This window comes from Podarcis bocagei (assembly GCF_964188305.1).
Source record: "Podarcis bocagei genome assembly, chromosome: 5".
NCBI classification, from domain to species: Eukaryota; Metazoa; Chordata; class Lepidosauria; order Squamata; family Lacertidae; genus Podarcis; species Podarcis bocagei.
The window spans coordinates 35220706-35242903 of record NC_138129.1 but is presented as its reverse complement, the minus strand read 5'-3'; the positions used below and the strand labels follow the sequence as shown (position 1 = coordinate 35242903).

Here is a 22198-nt window from a genome sequence, read left to right as displayed (position 1 = left end):
ATGCCAGCTGAACTCCAAGAGCAGCTGGAGGACCCCATATTGACTAGGCCTGCTTCAGAGTATGTTTCGGCAGAGATAAATCTCTCTCTATCACCCCACCCCTCAAAACCTCTCACACTAAACTGTCTATAGGGTTGCAAAACAAGGGCATTTGCATAGAGCATTGCAGGACTTGTGCTGGCTTGCCAGTAATACATGTGAAAATGTCGCGAGCCTGTCCCAGATAACTAAGGCACATGTCTGATAGTTAACTCTTTACTGGCAAGAGAAACACTCACAACAGCTTCTACGGTGCTCCTGATACACAAATGCTTCTAGTCTCTAGGCAGCGATTCACTGGTCTGGGCCCTATGAAAGCAGCAGTGACAATAGGAGACCCCACCCCCCCTGCTGGTTTATATACCTTCCCCTGATGGGTTGTAAGAAATCAGGTAAATAAAGTGGGTATTGCTGCATGATTTGCTTTATTTACAGACACAGTATGCTTAACTTTGGTGACACAGTCATTTTTTCCACACAGCAGCGTGTTTGCTCTGTGCCGTGACAGTGCTGCACACACACCTACAGTCATTCTATAGAGTGAAGCCATTGGAAGGTGGCTTGGTCTGAATAATCTGGAAGAGTTGGTGCTTTCCTTTGGGCCACATGGGTTGGGATGCTGGATCAAAGGCTGGCCCACGCAGAAGTATCCTGCTCTGCCGTCTCTGCAGGCTGGACACAAACCATCTCTCACTTCCACCGGCCACCAACCACAGGCTTCCCACGGGCGGCCTTTGAGCTGTTGGAGAAGCAGAGAAGCAAATGATGTATTTCAGGCATCAGTGAGATCAAAGCAAAAGGCAGAGGTGAGGGAGAAGGGAAGTGTACACTTTTACAGACAAACAGCACTGTGGGGGTGCTTATTGCACAGGGGTATCTGTGGGTCACTCATTCAGTGGCATCCACACAGATCCCAACTTGGTTCCTAGGCGAGTGTGTCCACATGGCATGTGCAGTCCACATGAAGAAGACGCAATGTGAGCAGAACTCATGCAAAGTTGCTGTGTTTATACACACTAAGCAGTGAGCTGGGAGCCCAAGTTGTGGAATCCTGAACGAACTTCATCTTGTGCGTTTACAGGTATATCTGTTTCTCAGACTTAAAGCTTGGGTAGAACTGGTTCTTTTTCTCCAGGGAGCCCTGAGAATTGTATTCTGGGAGCAGATAAGGGCTTGAGAATTCTTCTACAGTAAGGATGGGGAACCTGTGGCCAGCACAAGACTACATCCTACAGACCACAGAATGTTTTGGATCTTCCTCCCCTCTGGGTGGAAAGAGTGGTCTTGGAAAGGAAGTTCTGGCCTCATAAGTCCCCTATGTCTGTTGTGGAAGCCTCTGTGCCATTTGCCTTCCTGACATCAGAACCCCAACATCAGTAGAGGTATTCACCTTAAGATATAAGCTTGGCATGTGCCTTAAGAGATAAGGTCCAGAGGGCTGTTTCTCACTATATAGAAGGGATAGCCAGTGTGATGCTCTTCAGATGTGATTGGCCTATACACCTCCTATCTTCCCTGTTGGCCCTGCTGGTCTATAAATCGGACACTTAATCTTATGTGCACACTGAAAAGGGCAAGGTGTAAAGATAATCCGAGACCTGGATTTAAAAAATATTGAGGGGTATACATACAAACTCTCTCTCTCTACATATATATCCTTGGGTTACAGACACTTCAGGTTACAGACTCTGCTAACCTAGAAATAGTACCTCGGGTTAAGAACTTTGCTTCAGGTTGAGAACAGAAATTGTGCGGCCGTGTGGCAGCAGCAGGAGGCCCCATTAGCTAAAGTGGTACCTCAGTTTAAGAACAGTTTCAGGTTAAGAACAGGCCTCTGGAACAAATTAAGTTCTTAACCCAAGGTACCACTGTAATTGTTAACATTTAGCATAACATTTAGCATGACTGCCCTTTGATATATCTAACTCCCAGTTACTAAAGCAAGTGTCCCTATCCAGCTGCTTAAAGTAACACATATCCAACTACCAGTAAACTATTCCTGATATTCCTAATCCAGGGCCTAATTTGGAACATAAAGTCATTTTCCTTCATTACATGCACTGCAAGCCACCACAGCACACCATAAAGGATGCAACATGCTACTCACCCTTTCCTGAAGCAGATTAGGAGGGAATAAAAGAAGAAATATGGTGTGAGAAGTGCGTAACATGTGTGAGAAGCGCGTAACATTCTTGACTAACCAGTTTGGTGCACCTAAAAGGTCGCTAGAGAAGGAGGCATTCCTAATGCAGGCTGCCATTTGTTTCTGGACAAGTGGATTAAAAAGATGAATCTTCTGACAATTTTGCCTGCACAGCCACTCTGAAAGATGGCTATGCTACTTGTTCATGTAAAGTGGAAGAAGAATGTTCCATGTTGATCAGCATTGCTGTCAAGAATGCAGGTAATGATTCATTTCCTACTCTGCCATCAGCTACGCACAGGACACCAAGCAAGTTCTTTAGCATCTCCTGTCCTCTGCTCTCCATCTGTGAACCATGGAGTCATGGAGACATGAAGCATGGAAGGAAATGGGTGCCTGCACCGAGCAATCCAACAGAGGTCCCCAATAATTTCTACAGACAGAGAAGTCAGATTTATACATGCTGAAAGGAGATGAGCTGATGTAAGGAAAGAGGATGAATGCCCCAGCTCTCAATAAGTGGATGGTGGTAAACAGACAGCTCAGCTACTGCACTATGCCAAACTATTTCCTAAATGGTGTTCATAGACATATCCTTAGAAGGGGAAATGCTGTGAAGGAGTGAATAAAATGATGACCCAAAGTGGTGAGGAAGTGATGGAGTTCAGAGATCAGAACAAAATAATGAAGCAGGTATGCAAAAGGCATGCAAGGGAAGAAATAAATTGGAGGGGCCTGGTGAGAAATGTGGCTGAAACAGAAAACCAGAAAGAACTTTAGGTGAAAGAAGCAAATGGAGAAAAGCACATCCGCAACACACCATACACCTAAGGCACAGCTACAATCCCCAGCACCCTTAAGCAACTACAGGTCCCAGGATCCTTTGGGGGAAGTCATCTGCTTTGAGTATGTGCTGGATGTAATTTAAATGTATGGTGTGAATCTGCCCTGACAAAGTGTGGCACAGTTAGCAAAGCGTGCTAAGCTCTCTGAACACCAATGAGGGTCTCTTTCTATAGACATCCAAGTGTCTGGTGGCCAGTGAAAAACCCTGTGCATGTTGGTTCCAAGTCTGAAGTGAGCCTGACATGGTCTAGATCAGCCTCACCCAACCTGGTGCCCTCTTGATATTTTGGTCTCTTGCTTTAAATGGATGGTGTGGATGTGACTCTGGTCTGAAAGGTGGATTGGAAGGGAAATGAAATGACAGAATCAAGCAACAAGGAGGGGTGAAATAAAAGGTGTGAAATGGGAGGCAGGAGGCAGTAAAAGCAGTGACTAGCTGAAATGAGGACTAAAGAAAGAAAATAAGAAAAGGTGGTGATAAAGCAAGGTTGTTGTTGTTGTTTCTTAAATGGAATCTAACAGTATCAATCCTGTGAATAGCCAGAAGTGCTCAATCCAAGATTCTTGAACACAAAGGCATAGCCTATTATTACAGCAGCAGGCTTTCTAGAGCAAAAAGAAGCCAAGAACTGAAATGAGAAGGGCTGACAAATACTAATGACAATGAAAGTGAAAGTGAAAGGAGGAACAGCAGGAAGTTAAGAACGGAAGCAAAACCCAAACAAAATCCTGAAAGCTCCAAACAAGTATTTTACAGAAGGGAAGGGTGAAAGTGGTGCACCTGTAAAAGAAAAAGTAAAAGTGGGGGGTTGTGAAAGATCTAATGGGAATGCTGGATACTATCAAACTGGATGGCCTGAGTACTTACACCTTTTGATGATCACTAATGCGGTTCCGTAGAACATTAATCTGCAAGAGAAATAGACAGGAGGTGAAGCTACATGGCAATACTTCACCATGCGGGGATCGGGACGGCCACTGTGTGAAGACAGCAAGAAAAGAAGTCTAAGCATGGGCTGGTTTTATCACACACAGTAGTCAGCAGGGCTGTGTGGTGGGTAAAGAATCCCTCTAATTGTTGGAATTTCCATAGGTAAAGATGGGGAGTCAGAAAGGACAGTGGATCTGTTTGTCCATACTATCTAATGTGATACTTAGAAGTTTTTCTCTGCCGTGAAATATTATTTCCACACTAAATGGAAGCGTTACAAATCCAGGCAGCTGAGATTAAATTTGGCATGGTTGGTGGAAGGAACAGGGCTTTTTTCAGTTGAAACTCGCTGGAACCCAGTTCCAGCACCTCTCAGATGGGTGCGATTGCCATTACAAGAGAATGGAGGCGTTCGTGGCGAGTTCTGGCACCTCTTTTTCTAGAACAATAGCCTTGGGAGAGACTGAGAACAAAGGCTGCTCTCCAGCATTCTTGAAGGCTTCAGGTGAGTTTTTCAGGATGCTTCTTCAAAGTTTTCCCATCATGATCTTGACCAGTTACAGAATGTTCTAGAAATATCCACTTTTCTACAGTTAGTAGGTGCTTGGGAGCAACGCTTTGCCATTTGTAGCAATTCCTGGACTCGGTGCTTCTTTCAAAGCATCTCTAAAGTTTGCTATACGTTGAGCATTACGTGTTGTTCTCTGCACAAATGCGCTCTGCTCATGAAGTTCACAAAGCAAGATAAATGCAATAAAAACAATGCCAGAGGGATACCATGTCAAAGAGCAAATCCATGTGGATAACTAGTAATGGAGTTTTTGTTCAGTTAAGGTGCCAAGAAGCTCCAGCTTCTGGTGTAAGGATCCAAAGCAGAGGAGAAAGGTTCCTAAGGTCCATCCAAGTACTTACCCCTTTCAGAGGATCTGGCTGAAAAGACAAATGGCTGATCCCAAAAATCTTTGCAAGCTAAGCAGGGCAAACATGCAAGACAATGAAATACCATCTTGAGAAGATGCTGACATGGACTGAACTTCACTGGGCCACACTTAGCTCCACACGTTTCATCATTCATCACAGCACTGCCATTAGCAAAGTGGGGTGGGGACAGGCCATACTTACTACTTGCTTAACTCATCGCAGCGTGCAGTGAGTATGGAAATCTAGTTAGGGTTAGAGAAAGGAGATTATTATAGATGTGAAAGCCCCTGCAAAGGGAAAATTAACAAAAAGAAGGCAGTGATCCTGAGAAAGCAGTGCTCACAGTATGAGAAGCCAAACTATAGGTGAGGTCAAGTGCATCCTATATGACAGTAAGAGCTGTTCAACAGTGGAATTTGCTGCCAAGGAGTGTGGTGGAGTCTCCTTCTTTGGAGGTCTTTAAGCAGAGGCTTGACAACCATATGTCAGGAGTGCTCTGATGGTGTTTCCTGCTTGGCAGGGGGTTGGACTCGATGGCCCTTGTGGTCTCTTCCAACTCTATGATTCTATGATTCTATGATTCTATGATTCTATATACTAATAGCAAACTTGTCCTTTGGTTTCTGATTGTCTGTTGCCAAAACGACACCATCCATGCACAAAATGGAGATATCAGCAGGCCTGGGGAAATGCCAAGGCTTGCAGAAATCCACACACCCGCATCATTGAAACCCTGAAAGGCGAATGCCCTAGATGAAGCATTCTTCTGTCCCCCTCAAAGAAATGGCAGCTGCTGGAGGGGAAGTAGTAAAAAGAGGGGGAAATCAGAAATACTCCAGAACTAAGTCTGGGGCATTTTGGTAAAAGAAAGCAGTCAAATGGCAACTGCCAGGGAAAGCATCACTGCCACTAATGAGACACCCACTCCCCAAAAGAAAAATATTGTCATTGCTGCCACCTCTGCCACCTCCCCTGCCATTCAAGGAAGCCCCCACCACTGGCGAATGTTTCAGACATTTTCCCTTTCCAATATGTCCCCCGATTTCATTCCCCTATCTTACCCTCAGAATTTCGAGTCAAAAGTTTGAAAATTTGCATTTTAGGCTTGACCCTAGCTTAAATGCGATGTTAGTGAAAGAGACAGGTAGTATGAGCTGTGGTGTATTTAAGCCAGTTCTAGTGCAGATTAATTAAGCGGCTGCAACACTATTTTTCTAGACTCAATAAGCTACTAGGCAGGTGAGTGATCACAAGGCACTTACAAACGTGGTCTTCAGTGTAGAAATATTTGTTGGTCAAACTGAAATGGGCCAGGTTGGCTTTGACACAGTCTAGTGCAGCTTATGGTGTGGTTTGGGGTGTCCTTCAATGTCTGGCGAGACTAGGCAGGACCTTCACAGACCTAGACTGATGCTACTTCATCCATAAAACTACATCCATTTGAAGCAGCAAAGTGCCAGACTCCACTTATTTAATGAGCCATTTGGCTCTGATTTTTGAAGTAGGTTCCAAAGGGAGATGAAGTTCAGTGAGACAAGTATGATCAAATGACATACCTGTGGTTTTTCTAAGCAAGAAGGAAAAGAGGAGGCAAAGCATGACAAGTATCAACTAAAACTGTGTTGAATGTTTGCCCATTTCAATTTTCAAGGTGCAAGTAACACTTTCAAAGAAGGGGAAACATTTCCTGAAAAGCTCCCATGATGAAAACGTTCATATTCCCCTTCCACTTCAATCTGCTGCTGCTTCAGTGCCATTTTCTCCTTTATAATCACTGAGTCATCTTGCTGATTACAGAAATGTGGGAAATCCCAGCCAATCAGGAATTGTGTACTGAATGGGATGGTATCGTGATGGAATGTCAACATGATGTCCCACAGAGCAAAAGAAGATAATTGACCATGAGGGCGATACTTGTTGCATCAATGGCAGGGGTGATGCTAGCTAATTGGGATTGAATAGTGAAAAGGATGATAACGTGACAATATGTAGCCAATCAAATTTAGCCACAAAGTGAGGGCAAATAAAGCAGCTGTCAGAAAGCATTGCTCTCCCTCTCAATGAGTGGGTATTTTTTTATACAATGTCTCAAAAATTACTCAGAGAGCAATCGTTTTTTGGATGCTGCTGAAATTTCTTGCAAAAAGCGCCCTTCCTTTCAGAAAGCAGGGCTGTAAAAGGTGGGATATTTCAACTGATGTGCAGACTCACCTCATATTTCTGCCTCTTGAACTTTTCCTGCAAGTCAAATTTCTCAGCTTCCAGGTCATGGATATTCTGCCACAGTTCCTTTGCCTTTTCCCTGTTGTAAGAACATGCAGCAGCAATCAAGGTGGTTGCCAGTGCTTATATATGCACATAGGAACATGCAATGTGAGCGTGTTCTTCCAGAGTAGGAAAGTGAGCTGAACATAAGAATGAGAATCTTAGGTATGCAACATTGTGCATGGGAATATGCACAGGCATAAAAATTGTGTGCATATTCTTTATTATGTGCTCCATGAGTATGAACATATGGTATATGTATGATATATGTGTGCGTGTGAGAGAGACATAATATGAATATAAATGTCTGTGTGTTTTAGCCTGTGAATATGAGTATACATAACATTTATAGCTTCAGCCAGAATGTTTCCTCAATTATTGAAAGTCCCAGTTGTCAACCTTTCAACCCATTTATGTCTTTATCTTTAACTTGTGCTTAAATTCAAATCACACATTTTAGTATATTCCTACTTTACAAGTACCCATGCCACAACTGGGTCTTTTGCCAAGTGTGAATCAATCCGGGCACAAGTGAAGCAGTGGCCCTTTTCAAACATTACCACATCAAGGAAGCATATGAGTGTAGAGATTGCAGGAATACACCATTGGCCCCACTCCCCACACAACTCCTCCGCCTCTTCATGTGCTTACAGTGGACATCTGCTGTGGGTAATCTTATGTACCAGTGAAGGCTCTCTCTGCCTATGTTCCCTCTTTAGGTGGTAATGCCTGAATAGGACTAATGTGCATCACTGAACCACATAAGCAGATTTTTTCCCATTGATTATTGCAGCATGAGGATTAGGGCATTTTTGACTGGGGATGCACATACTGTGGTTCTGATTGAAATCATGCTCAACCTGTAGGGTTTTTTTTAATCCCTGGATGTGGCTGCAAGTCACACAGCTGATGTAATATGTAGTTAAGCCCTTGATCTACCTGAGGTTTCATACTGCATCACCTCCAATATGCTTCCACGTGCTTATTGCACCCTCTAGTGTTCTGGCTCCCTCCTTTTCATTTGACTCTGTCTGCTTAAACTCAAATGCAGGTAGCATTTGGAAACAGTGCACGATAATTGGATGAGCAAGCATTAGTACGATTTAACAGCCCCTTATGGCTTCCTGACTTGTAACCATGTGGGATATAATACCTTCTGCTACCATTTAATGCATGTTGTGGGCAGTTAACATTTCCAAGGAGTGATGGACTAAGAAGCAAGAGGAACATTGCCACATGCGCCCTAACTGTACCCTATAGTACCATAGTAATAGCCAAGCCAGCATTGCATTGTGTTCACATAACCCCAAATATGGATAACAGCATAGCACACAATGCATGCTATAACTGTAGGATTGTGGCAATCTTACAACGCCTTAGGATCTGTCATGTTAAGGTCACTGTGCCTCCAGTGTACTTTAGCCTAGAAAAGCTTGTTCTGATCCCAATAATTATCAGTCCCCTCAGTAGATGTTATTTTTATTTAAAAACAAAAAGTCTGTATGTTAAAGGCAAAGAACGCATTTGAAGTCATGTCTAGTTTGGCCATCTGAGAGACCACAAATCACAACTATGGGGAAAGTGGCAGGTAGAAGATTGTTTTCATCTAATTTATTCATCATGAAGGAAATAGGTCCCTACTGGCCCCTGAGTCTCTGGCTGCTGCCCCCAGAACCAGCTTCCCTTCTTACTTCAATTTGTCTTCATTCAAGTGATCGATGGTTAAAGGTTTTCGACGCTCGCTGAGGATCTTTTTCTTCTTCTCCCGCTCTGTCTGTTTTTTCCCACTTTTCTTCTCTGTCTAAAAAAAACAGTTCTTGAGTGGCATCAGAGTTCATCAGCCCAGTTCATCAGACAGGTACATGGACTATGAATGCGGAGGATATAAGTACACATAGATTAAAATGAAGACTAAAAAGCTCCTGATACACTCTCATTGTACCTTAACTGGTCTCTGTTTGAGCCATTTGGGAATACAACATGTAGGTGAGTAGACCCCCAGCCAGGAAATTCTGTCCCCAGATGGGGTTTCAGTTTCTGGAAGAACATTCAGGCTAGATAGGTACCTTCTGTAGGTAGCCTCCAAAATGGAGCATATTGGAGAAAGCCTTCTTCTTCCTAGCATCCTCTTCAGCCCTCTTCCTATTTTCTTCTTCCTCTTTCCGGGCTCTCTCTTCCTGCCACAGGCAGAATGACAGAGAGGTTTCAGAATGGCAGATAGTTAAAGAGAATCTGTATACAGCAGGAGCAACTAACCAGTGGGCCTACAAATGCCACCATCATCCCAGCCAGGGATGATAGGAGTTTGAGTCAAACGACAGCATCTGGAGGTCCACAGGCTCCGCATCCCTGATCTACAGGGACATCAAATAGAAACTTGTTTAGGAGACTGAATGGACACAAATCAGACAGGATAAGTTCTGTTCCCCAATCCCGGTTAGTAAACAAGCTCATTAGCCAATTCCAGATCAGTTCCTCCTTGTTTTTCTGCACTTGGGGAAAGGGAACACTTAGAAAAATAAGTAACAGTGGTGCTTTTATTATAAACTTAGCAATTCTAGTCTGGTTTTGGTCTGTTATGCATAAGGCCTATGTCAGTGATTCCCTGAATTCCAAGACTTTGGGTTCTCTGGTTGACCAGGGATGATGGGCTTGTATTACTGCTTGAGTATAACTCTTACATGAGCAGCTAAGTGGAAAATTTGCCCCATGCATAAATGGGGGTTTGTCAGAACAACAAAAACAAAAAACTCATAAAGGCATTGAAGTGACTTTTTGCTGTAGACTTCGTGTCTTGGGTATACTCACAGCGAAGCGGGCCTGACGTTCCTTCTCTCGCTCACTGCGGATCCGTTGCTGTTCAGCTCGTTCTGCTCGCCGCTGCTCCTATAGGAGGAAATCAGCCCAGCACCTGTTCAGGGAGGGGGCCTGGTATACTCTAATGAATGCCCCCCTTCTTAACTCAGCATGGCCTGAGGCAGTCACAGTTGAGGCTGAAACTATAACACTATTGAAAATGCTGGACACCTGACATTTTGCCACCTGAGCATCCAAATGATACCTCCCATAGTAAAAAATATAATATTATAGCTACCTATTGCACCCATGTTAGCTCATACTTCTAGATCAGCCTCTAAAACTGGGGCTTTAAAATAGTCCAGAATATAGTTTTGGGGTCTAGACAATAAATAAAATCCTGTCATTTCATTAATTATCTTGTGAATGTGCATTTTTAAGCATTCCCAGAATATGTGTGGGATGTCTATCTTTGGGCTCTGCATCACTGACAAGTGGCTTTAGGATCTGAATGAAACATTAACACTCTTAAGTCCTCTCTTCTTTTTGGAAGAGACATACTATTCTGTCCTTGAGGAATATCAGCTCTTCCTCCTCTTTCTTCCGGTTCTCAAAGTGGGCCTCAATCAGGGTTTGCAGCTCATTCAGATCCTTCTCCATTCTCTTGCGGTGAATGTCCTACAAAGCAGAAGAGACAATATGAGGGTTTGGTATGTTACACACACACACACACACACACACACACAGAGAGAGAGAGAGAGAGAGAGAGAGAGAGAGAGAGAGAGGGAGAAGGAGACAGCTTTATGAGATGATGATGGCTAATACTCACATCAAAGTCCACTCTCTCCCCATCAGGGATCTTTGGAGGCACCAAATTTGGCATAAATAGCCTGAAATAGGAGGGCAGGGGGAAAATAAAGAGGTAAGCCACTAGTATAGCAACACCTGACATCTCATTTCTTTATCGGGGTTGGCTGATATTATTAATCTCCCACATGAATCCATGCTTAATCCCATTGATTTCAAAGAGGTCTGTCTCTGGGTTCCAAGTAAATCTGACCAAGACAATATAGACCAAAGCAGAAGCCTATAATTGTAGCACTGGAAAGTGACCACAGGGATCATCTAGTCCAATGCTCTGCAATGCAGGAATCTTCTGCCCAATATGGGGCTCAAACCATGGCCCTGAGATTAAGAATCTCATGCTCTATCGACTGAACTATCACAGTACCCTGCTAGCACCCATGCCTTACAAATCATAGATATATGCTTAGAAACCAGTGACAAATGGAAGTGGATGAGTCCATAGATGGCATAAATGGAAGATATAATTATTTTAAAAACAACAACAACCTGACACTAAATGCAAGGTAAAGGGGGGGGGGACCCTAAGCATCTTATATCCATACATGTGTCCAGTAGTCTAATAACTAGATAGCCCCATCAAATCAGAAAAACCCTCTGCAGAATGATAAATGGTGAAACTTCAATTCCTAACAATGAAAATCTGGGAGGGAGCAGCTAACCTTACACTAACCTGTCTCAGAACTCACTCTGCACATTTTATTTAAACTGGATGTCAAACTGAACGTAGTTCCAAGCTGAGGGAACAATTTATAGCTTCTTGGAGGGCGCCGTATGGAATGCCATACCGTATGGAATGCTGAGCTTTTTACAATGGCCGCAGCTGTCACAGTAGTCTTAAGTTTCCTTGACTTGACTTATACGAGCCACTGAACAGCTGTAATAACTTCATCACTGGGCAGGCTGGGGTGGGAATGTTGTTCTTGAGATAGTGTCTCATCACTTTGCCTGCTGCATTTAGCAGTGTTTCTGCATTTGTGGGCAATTTTTTTTTAAAAAAAAATCTAGATAATTTCGTACCACCCAAAGAGACCATGCATTTGCTTTTTTGAAATTTCAGTGTTGCTGTTGTTTAAAAAGATTCTGTTAACAGTGCAATCCTGTGCATGTTTATTTGGAAGTACAGTTTACCATCCTCGGCAGGACTCACTTCCAGGTAAATGTGCACCATGCTACAAATCTGCCATTAATTGCATTTAAGAAGCCAATAATATAATATGTCAAATGTTGACATCTCTCTATTTTTCTTCAGTCGTGCTTGTACTCACCATCTCCTTTCCCCCTTCCATACAACTGCTCCTGCCTCAACAACTGCCTGCTAACCATAACATCAAAATCCACTTTACTTATACTTACTTGGGCCTAGGCTTTGATTCTCCTGCAAGAAACCAAATGAACATTTAAAGAGTTGCCAAACAGAAATATTTACCTGCTCCCTTTGTAGATAAATTGAAGAGACAGGCCTACTGACTCCCTTAAGGCTTATATGGGTTGTTTCTGCTCCCCAACCCTCCCACCGCTCATCTCTCATCTCCCCCTGTACTTTTTCATGTGAATAAAGGCTTGGGCAGATTTTTTTAGTATGTCTGTGTGTGTTTCAGAGTTCTTAACTCTTCAACTGCAGGGGAATGTGCACCTCTCCTTTCTAGTTCCTGCCTCGGTTTCTCAGTCTGATTGACATGGATTTTGTACACTTGTCCAACAAACCTGCTTCAAAAAAAAAATGGACTTATTTAAGTAAGGAAAATGATGGGGAAATGCTCTCAAAATTGTAACAGTTGGGTGATGGGACATTGTATGACTTCAGTCCCATTTTAACATACACTTGTGAATTGGTTTTTTTATATATCAGCATTAAGATCTGTATATTTACATTTTATCACAATATATGCATTTCCTTCTGGTAATTTCTTTGAGCTGAGACCACTACTGCAAATTTGGGAGAGATGCAAAATCCAAAGGATAACTGCTTCCCCATCTGCACGCTCATCCAGGAAGTGCAGACCAGATCAGTTTACTTTGAATTTTATAGAACTGAACTCCTCAAGCATCCCTAGCACATATACTGGACCACGGTGCACACTTTTCATTTACCTTCTGGTTCTTTAGCTTGCTCTTCTTGTTCTATTTTAAAAGGAGAGCAAAGAATTTTGATTAGAGATGTACCACGCCAGCGCAGTTGTGTCTAGAATCCCTACACTCCCTGAGACATTTATTTCCTCTAAGCTGTGATTACGGCATTCCCAGCATGCTTCATAGTTCATTCACCCATTGCTGGGAGCGTTTACATTGCTGGCATTCTGGTATTTGGTGATCAGAGACAGGGGCGTCCCCTCTTTTGCATTTTTCACAACACCAGAAGCTACAGGACAGATGGTGATGTGATGTCAGTGTTATGAACACCAGAGCAGTTGGACTCACCAAAGAAGGTGGCTTTAATCAGTAAAATTCTGGGAATAGGTTGGGGGGGTACCAATTTTGGAAAACTTTTCCCAATACATTATTTCCCCTGAAAATGTTACAGGTTTCCCTCCCTTTATAGTCAGAGGGGGAAAGCAGAACTACTATCGGTAAAGAGTGTCAGATGCTTTGTTTCTTTATTTGGAAAAAAATAATATTTGTTTATAGGATCTAATGATTGCTGATGTCACCAAAGCATGGGGGGCATTCCCTAAAGCTGTGATGTTCCTCCACACAGTTGTTTTTTTTTAAGGGGAGCGTATCTGGGGGGGGGGGCGTCTCTGCAAGTGCAAGGCTGCCCATTTGCCAAACACAGATGATCTTCCTGTGCCATCAGCTTTCCTTTACTGCCCATGCTGGTAAAGCATTAAGGAGAATGCAGAGAAACAGGCAGACTCATAGAGGGATGGAGCATTGTTATAGAAGATTTATTACTCAAGATACATACACCACGTACAAGGGGCCAACCACTAGGCATGCAGCGGATTTGTCAATTTGCATTCTCTCAATTTTTCATTTTCCCATCCAGTTCTCCACATTTCTGCAGCAATTTGCAGATTTCTTTAAAAATCGCCAGCACATTTTTCCTAATAAGCACATGCTTGTACATTTTTGCAAGCAATTTCCCCCAAGGTAATGAACGAAATTCAACTAGTGCCAAGAGGCTTTCACCCCACTCTTCCAATACTGCTCTGGGGAGTCAGAATTCCCCAAACAGTGTACAGCTTGTGCTGACAGAAAGATCTCCTTAGTGCTATGTTGAGTACATTTTTTTGTATGTTAATTTCTTGAATATATTCATTTTTATGCACACTTTCTTCTAATATATGGATTTCTGTAAGCACTGTTTGGTTGGAGAAACACAGTGAAAAATTTGGTTAATAATAATAATAATAATTTATTATTTATACCCCGCCCATCTGGCTGGGCTTCCCCAGCCACTCTGGGCGGCTTCCAAAAGAATATTAAAATACTATAATACATGAAACATTAAAGTGTGAATTTTCGTTAAGTGTGAATTTTGAAGGCTTGTGGTGTTTTGGTTCTCATAGCATTTCAAACAGTGGGGATTGTATAAGTTCACCTTTACTTGCAAACTGAATTATTTTTATCCCCCATTCTTACTATATTTTTTCTACTTTTACTTTTTTACACTCCCCGCCCCCAAAATGACAAGTGTGCTCTGAGATCACAGCTTAACCAAAACAATGCTGCTGAATTTTTATTCAGTGAAGGGTTCTACCTGAAAAGGACCCTCCATCACAATGCTTGTATTGGCCAGAGATGTTTCACCAGAACATCATACCTTCTGCCCTAGGTTCATCTTCATCTTCCTTCACTTCTTCAGCTTGTTCTTGTTCTTGTTCTTCTTGTTCTTGTTCTAAGGAAGAAAACAGCAGGATGACATCAACAGATCTGAGAATTTTCATTGTTGGCCTACACAAAATTCTGCTTGGGGTAATGAATCCCAGCCATTTGGACGTTGGTCAGAGAAGAGGGGTTGGGAAAGATAGATAGCATATTTCTAGAACATGGCTAAATGACAAGTGGTAACTTGGGACTGCCATCTTAAACTGAACACATTGTGGTTCAATTTAATGATTTCTGTTGTGGGAAGTAGGGTTTGAAATGAGCTTCATCAGTCCTCAACATGATACACACCTCAAATGTAGAGGCAGGTTATTAGTCAAGGTCCACGCTCCTGGTCCATCGCAATATTATTAAATGCAGAGCAACAAAGAAGAAAGGGCAACCAAAATGGTCAGAGGTTTACAGCACATTCCCCTGCAGAGAAAAGCTGAGCATCTGGGGATTTTTAGTTTATAAAACAGATAACTAAAGAGGTGAGATGTGATAGAAGCTTATGAGGTGATGTCTGGTGTGAAGAAAGTGGATTGATGGGAGGGTTCTTCCATCATACCAGAACTCAGGGTCACCTTGTAAAATTGGAGAAATGAAACATGTCTTCACACACCCCACACAATTTACTTATGGATTTTGATGTCACAGGATATGACGGAATCTCATTTAGATTTTTTGTGACCAGGGTTAAAAGACAGTGGCTCTCAGAAACATCTCACTTTAAATATCAGATATGGAAATAAATGGTGCAAAAGGAGTCAATCAGAAATTGTACTGCCACCCACAGAGGCTTCCTTCTGGTACCCAAATCTGAATGATGCTATTATATAAGCACTAGGCATTTGTTTTTTGTATTAAACCAACACATTGAGGAGGGGAGTAGGAATGAGCCCACTTGCCACATGTGATTTTAAACATAAGCCATAAACCTGCATAGGCTACATAATATCAATACTACAAACATATATAGATTTTAGACTGCTTTATAATCCTTGCTTCCCCCAAAGAATCCTGGAAACTGTATTTTGGGGAGATGCTGATAATTCTCTGGGAGAGATCTCTAGCCCCTCCTTCCAAAACTACAATTTCCAGGGCTCTTTTGTAGCTCTCCAGACAGGTATGGCCTTTGACTGATGCACACAGTACATAAATGCTTATGATTTCCATGCACGATAGGTCAGTAAGTATTCTGCCTGCGTGTCATTGGCAAGCAGCAGCAAAGTGAAATGTAAAGAAATGTTCTACTACCGTCTTCCACCTCTATCCATTCTTCCTCTTCTTAACCAGGGCAAGCAGGGGTGGTGAAAGGGAATAAGTAGAAAAAGTTAGTGAGGGATCACAGAAAGCTGTGGCTTCAAGCTGGAGCATCTATAGACAAAACGGCTCTCTCTCGTTCTGATCTTTGCTTTGCATTTGTGTGCACGCCTAGTTTTCAGGTGCCAAGCACTTGTGAAGTCAAGCATTTGCCAAGTTCAATAGGATATTAAGGCCTGGAACATTCAGAACACCCACATATCCATGCACACACAGAGGCAGTAATTATGCCCTCATACAAAAGCATAGAAGAGGAGGTGTGCTTGTAAAAAATAAATGCAAAGACACATTGATCAGCTTCTAGTGATACTATGCAAGCAGCAGAAAGCTCATTCCGGACTGAGTTTATCAGTGTCAGTCCCGTTGGCAATGAAATACTCTACCCAGGTTCCTAAAATAGTAGATTAAGTTAGCCTGCACCAAATGGGTGCCCTCCAGATCTGTTGGACTAAAATTCCCATCAGCCACAGCCAATGGGTGAAAGTTGTAGTTCAAAACACCAAGTGGGCACCAAGCTGATGAAGGCTGGATTAAATGTTCATAACACACAATATTAGGCAAATACTCAGCCGTATTCAACCTACAATTTTCTGCGCTTTTTGGTATATCTGAGAAATCCACAAGGCTATTTGGACAAATCTGCACTTTTACTTGTCCACATATTATTTCCTTTTTTAAATTATTAAAAATTTATTATTATTATTATAATTGTTTACACAGATTTCAATAGATTTTATTAGTGGTTCAATAGATTTTTTTATTAAAGTTTGAAAGAAAATACAAAGATTAGTATCAAATATCAAATATATTTTTTATGAAAGATAAAATTCTAATCTAAATAAAAACAAAAAACAAAAGGAAGGAAGAAAATAAAATAATATAAAATAAAAGGGATTTTTTTGTCTGTCAGCTATAAATAGAAAATTGTTCAAAACATCCTCTCCAAGATAACACCCAACAATTCCGCTTTCTATGCATCAATATGTTCTTCAATCCTCAAACCCAGATATCATACGTTCATTTTCTTCTTCACACAAAAACTCTATAAGGAGCTTCCAGTTGAAACAGAACAGTTTTATGATAGAACACTACCAAAGAAACAGAACCTCATGTGACCAGGAGGTCCCCATAGTGGGAGCCACTTCTAAGCCACTACAGAAAACAAGCTCTCCCCCATATCACCATTTCAGATGATGGTGACATGAGCAAAAGTCCCTTTTCAGACAATGTAGCTACACATCAGTAGCTACACTCGCTACACTGAGACACCTAATAGTTTTTCATATACAGTATATGTAAATAACAAATTCATGATACATATTAAGGTCTCCAATCCCATAATAGTTTTTTTTAATGGCATGGTATTATGACCCAATAGAACACATCACCTCATCTAACCTTGACTCTTATAGTAACAATGGAAGCCTACCTTCTTCGACGCATTCTTCTGCATCAAGTCGGAAGAGAGGAAAAGAGAGAGCGTTATTAGAGCAGCAATGGTGGATTTGGAAAACATGCTTAATCTGACAGTTTTCATTCCCTTACCTTCCTGTTCCCTGTAAAGCAGAAGGGAAAACAGCTAGATTAGAATAATGGCTGGTTTGCAATAATAATAATAATAATAATAATAATAATAATAATAATAATAATAATAATAATACAGTGGTACCTCAGGTTACATACGCTTCAGGTAAAATACACTTCAGGTTACAGACTCCACTAACCCAGAAATAGTACCTCGGGTTAAGAACTTTGCTTCAGGATGAGAACAGAAATCGTGCTCCAGCGGCAGCGGAGGCCCCATTAGCTAAAGTGGTGCTTCAGGTTAAGAACTGTTTCAGGTTAAGTACGGACCTCCGGAACGAATTAATTACTTAACCCGAGGTACCACTGTAAGAGATTTTAGAACAACATGATCCATGGTCTCTGACACATATTCTTTTTGGAAGAATGCACTACAACCAAGTTACAACTTACAATTTATGCCAGAAACAGCGGAGAAGAGTTTAAGCAGAAACAGCGGAGAAGAGTCATGTCGCACAAAATTTCATGCCGGAATAAATCTGCTAGCTTTAAGATGCCGCAACAAGACACTTCTGTTTGTTCCACAGTCAGGGTTTTTGTTTTTTGTTTGCTGAGTGGATTCTGCCCATATGGTGGCAGGAGTTCACATATATTTCCAAACCCCTGGAACAGATAAGCAAATACCTGGGGCCATCTCACACCCCACCTCATGCAATTAAAAGCTTGCTGTGTTAAGGGACAGTTGTTGTTGATTAGTCGTTTAGTCGTGTCCGACTCTTCGTGACCCCATGGACCAGAGCACGCCAGGCACTCCTGTCCTCCACTGCCTCCCGCAGTTTGATCAAACTCATGCTGGTAGCTTCAAGAACACCATCCCACCATCTCATTCTCTGTCGTCCCCTTCTCCTTGTGCCCTCCATCTTTCCCAAAGGGACAGTTAGCTACATTTAAGTGAAGTGACATGCAGATCTAGGGCCAGCTTATTTTTCGGGGAGAGGACTGGAAGTAGCAGGTTGCCTATACGACATTGTCAGAGCTGCCCGAGGTCCCAGCTCACAAAGGACCAATGCCAGTTCGTTGTTATATACAAAAGTCTTTATTGAAGTTCATTTTCACTTTCACAGCTGTGGCGTGCAGCTCTACGTCTGAAACTCTAGACCGCTGAAGCTCCGTCTGAATCTCCTCCCCCCAGACACCAGTTGAAGACTCTAGCCTTGCTCCACCTCTTCCTTTGCTCTTTCCTCCTCTGGCTCCGCCTGTCAGCTGGGGTCTCGCCCTTCCTAGACTCTTCTGACGCTGAGTCCCCTGAGTCTTCCCCCTGCCTCCGGCGGGCTTTAGGACCTGGTTCCCAATCCAGGTTTTCTGCTGTCCCGCGCGCCTGTACATTCGAACTTGGCGCGCGCGCCCAGCCGGCAACCTTCCTCCTGACCGTTACACTGCTCCTGTCACTTCTTCCCCCTTCGGGGGGGCTAGCTGGACCCGACCTCCCCTCCGTTCCCCCACTCTCCGATAGAGGCGTGGTCAGCCCTGACTCATCTTCTCTCCCTGCTGGAGGAGACGCTGGCCCTGACACATGGGACTCTTCCCCCCCACTACGCTCTGGTGGGGAAGCTGGTCCTGATCTCCCGCTGCTGCTTTGGGAGTCCCCGCTGGCCCCTTGTTTCCGGTGCGTCCCCCCTGGGACCCCCCTTGCCCTGGCCATCGGCGCCTCCTTCTGGGAATCTTCTGATTCGCTGGAGAAGCTCATGGAATCTCTCGGGTCACTGCCATACTCCCCTACGCTGCCCTCAGATTCTTCCCCTTCGCTCTCCATTTCCTCTCTCCCCTGTGCCTCTGTTCCTGAGCCCCTGACAGACATGCTTAGGCATGACTTCATGTTGTGCATCAGCTGGAGATGCAGCTCAAGTAACTGGAACAGGTGTTGATAAAAATGCCAGAGCAGGAATGTGGCAGGCTGTGAAAGAGCATTTTCCAGTGCTCTCTCTTGGGTTAGTCCTTGCAGTTGGAAAACAAGAAGCTGATGAGTGAGCTATGGGAGTGTAGAAAACTGAGAAAGTCTGTGTGAGTGGGAGTAACGGAATCAAAAAAGGTAGGAAGAATTTCCCAAATTACAGACATAACCAAGTCACAAGCCATCTATACCTCCCAGGCATTTATAGCTGTATGGCTCTTACTGGTTCCTAATTAAGTACAATATCAACATTTCTTCCGGTATCCAAAATCTTTAAATCCCAGTAGCCTGTCATTCTACGCTTGGGTCAGGTTTCCTACGTGAAGGTCCTGAGAATCCTCAGAGACCCAGATTCTCTTTTAATTTCAGAAGAAGCCTGGTGAGACCCTCACCTCTGGGGTCTGGAATCCCTTCTCAGCACTTCGTTTTCTGATAAAATTTATATACCACTTGCTTGTAACAAACCCTCTAAGTGCTTTATGAGAAATACTAAAATTATCAAGACGATGGGCCCTAGACATTTGTGGTGCCTGAAGTGAAATAGAAATTGGCACTTCCGCAGCTCTACTTTGTTAAGTGTGTGTTTTTATATCCAGTATACCTGAAGGAGCATCTCCACCCCCATCCTTCAGCCTGGACACTGAGGTCCCGCTCCGAAGCCTTTTGGCGGTTCTCTCACTGCAAGAAGTGATGCTACAGGGAACCAGGCAGAGGGGCTTCTTGGTGGTGGTGCCTGCCCTGTGGAACGCCCTTCCATCAGATGTCAAGGAAATAAACAACTATCTGACTTTTAGAAGACATCTGAAGGCAGCCCTGTTTAGGGAAGTTTTATACGGCCTAGGACCCTCGTACCTACGGGACCGCCTCTCCTGGTATGCCCCACAGAGAAACCTACGGTCTGCAAATAATAACATCCTCAAGGTCCCAGGCCTCAGAGAGGTTAGGCTGGCCTCAACTAGAGCCAGGGCCTTCTCGGCTGCGGCTCCAAACTGGTGGAATGCTCTGTCACAAGAGACTAGGGCCCTGCGGGACCTGACATCTTTCCGCAGGGCCTGCAAGACAGAGTTGTTCCGCCAGGCTTTTGGTCAGGGCGCAGCCTGACTCCCTCCTCTGGCAACCTGCTCAGAATTTTGCTTAATTGGTTGCCATCAATTTGATTTAATTAATTTTTATAATGAAATATTTTTAGATTGTGTGATTATTTGACTGATTATTCGATTGTTGTTAGCCGCCCTGAGCCCGGCTTCGGCTGGGGAGGGCGGGATATAAATAAATAAAATTATTATTATTATTATTATTATTATTATTATTATTATTATTATTATTATTATTAATTTATTATTATTATTAATTATTATTAATAATTTATTATTATTAATGTTTGATGTATTTATTATGTTTTTAACATTCTACTGGGAGCTGCCCAGAGTGGCTGGGGAAACCCAGCCAGATGGGCAGGATATTAATAATTATTATTATTATTATTATTATTATTATTATTATTATTATTATTATTCCCATGCTGGTATATTATTATTCCCATGCTGATAAAAAAATTCTGATGCTGATCTTCACTCCCTCCTATTATTATTATTATTATTATTATTATTATTATTATTATTATTATTATTATTATTTTATTGAATTTCTATACCACCCTTCATCCAAAGATCACAGGCTAAAAGGGGGGCTAGTTCACTAGCACTTTAAAAAAAAGGAAGTGTTACACAAATGCATAAATGTTAGGTTTATCAATTGCTATTATCTAATGACTTGGAACAAAATATTGCAGTATGCAGTCCTTGTGTTCAAGATTCCAGCCTCTCCATTCCATTCTCCAGCCCTATTTCCCAGTTCACCTCCCAAGAGTCAGTCAGCATTCCGAAAACACTGAGCATGCTCAGTTCTTATTGGCCTCTTTCGGAGGTTTCCCCCTTCAGAGCTTTTTCCTAAAGAATGGTTTCCCCAAGTGCAACCTTTTTCTTGTATGTAGATAGTAGCATTTTAGCTCTTTACACAGCAGCACTCACTACCTAAACATCAGAGGGGAAGATAAAATATTTGCTATGGATCAGCACCCTAATCATTCAGAATGATTTCATGCTGTGATTTATCTCCCCTCTGGACCAGATTGTAGAAATATAAGAATGGCATATATGAATGACCACACAGCCACATAAATCAAAGTGAGTGACAGAAAAGCAAGACACATTTCTGCATATAGATGGGAAAGGAAAACATTGAAGAACCTAGTACTTACTCTTCATATTCCTCAATGATCTCTTCAGTGTCTGACATTTTCAGTTACCTGTAATTAAATAGAGGAAAAGAAGCCGTGATACTTAAATAGGAATCACAGGCAGCTATTTTAAATAGCTATGATGCTCTTGGAGAACCAGTGGAGGTGTGTCTTTTTACAATACTGATACTATCCAAGTGAGTTCCATTGCAACTTGCACCAGGATTGCTGTCTAGGGTTGCCATATTAAAAAAAAAAAACCAACTAGGATGCCCTCAGCTTTTTCTTTTTTTTTTCTTTTTCTTTTTTCTTTAGAAAACCCCATATTTGTTAAACTTTTTCCCCCCTTGGAAATTCCCCCCAGATGTCAATTCCGCCTTGGAAATCCCATGGAAAATCCAGACATTACGTATGGTATTTCATCCACATTCCCATGGTGCGCACACACACACACACACACACACACACACACACATATATATATTGCAGCGCTTGCTGAAATTAACAACACAGATTTAGTACAGATCTAGAGGTCTGAGGAAC

The 22198-nt window shown here is 42.5% G+C and overlaps 1 protein-coding gene across 1 annotated transcript; it reads right to left on the bottom strand.

Moving 5' to 3' along the window:
* Positions 1 to 447: 447 nt before the first annotated feature.
* On the bottom strand, positions 448 to 21714 carry TNNT2 (troponin T2, cardiac type; the record flags this gene model as incomplete). Its single annotated transcript, XM_081195502.1, has 15 exons — positions 448 to 778; positions 2147 to 3937; positions 7092 to 7182; positions 8837 to 8946; positions 9212 to 9322; positions 9954 to 10031; positions 10503 to 10619; positions 10771 to 10831; positions 12162 to 12183; positions 12900 to 12929; positions 14572 to 14646; positions 15876 to 15905; positions 17371 to 17388; positions 17487 to 17497; positions 21677 to 21714. 14 exons carry the CDS (start codon positions 21712 to 21714, stop codon positions 3893 to 3895), a joined length of 837 nt encoding a protein of 278 aa, XP_081051628.1. The 3' UTR covers positions 448 to 778; positions 2147 to 3892.
* Positions 21715 to 22198: the final 484 nt, after the last annotated feature.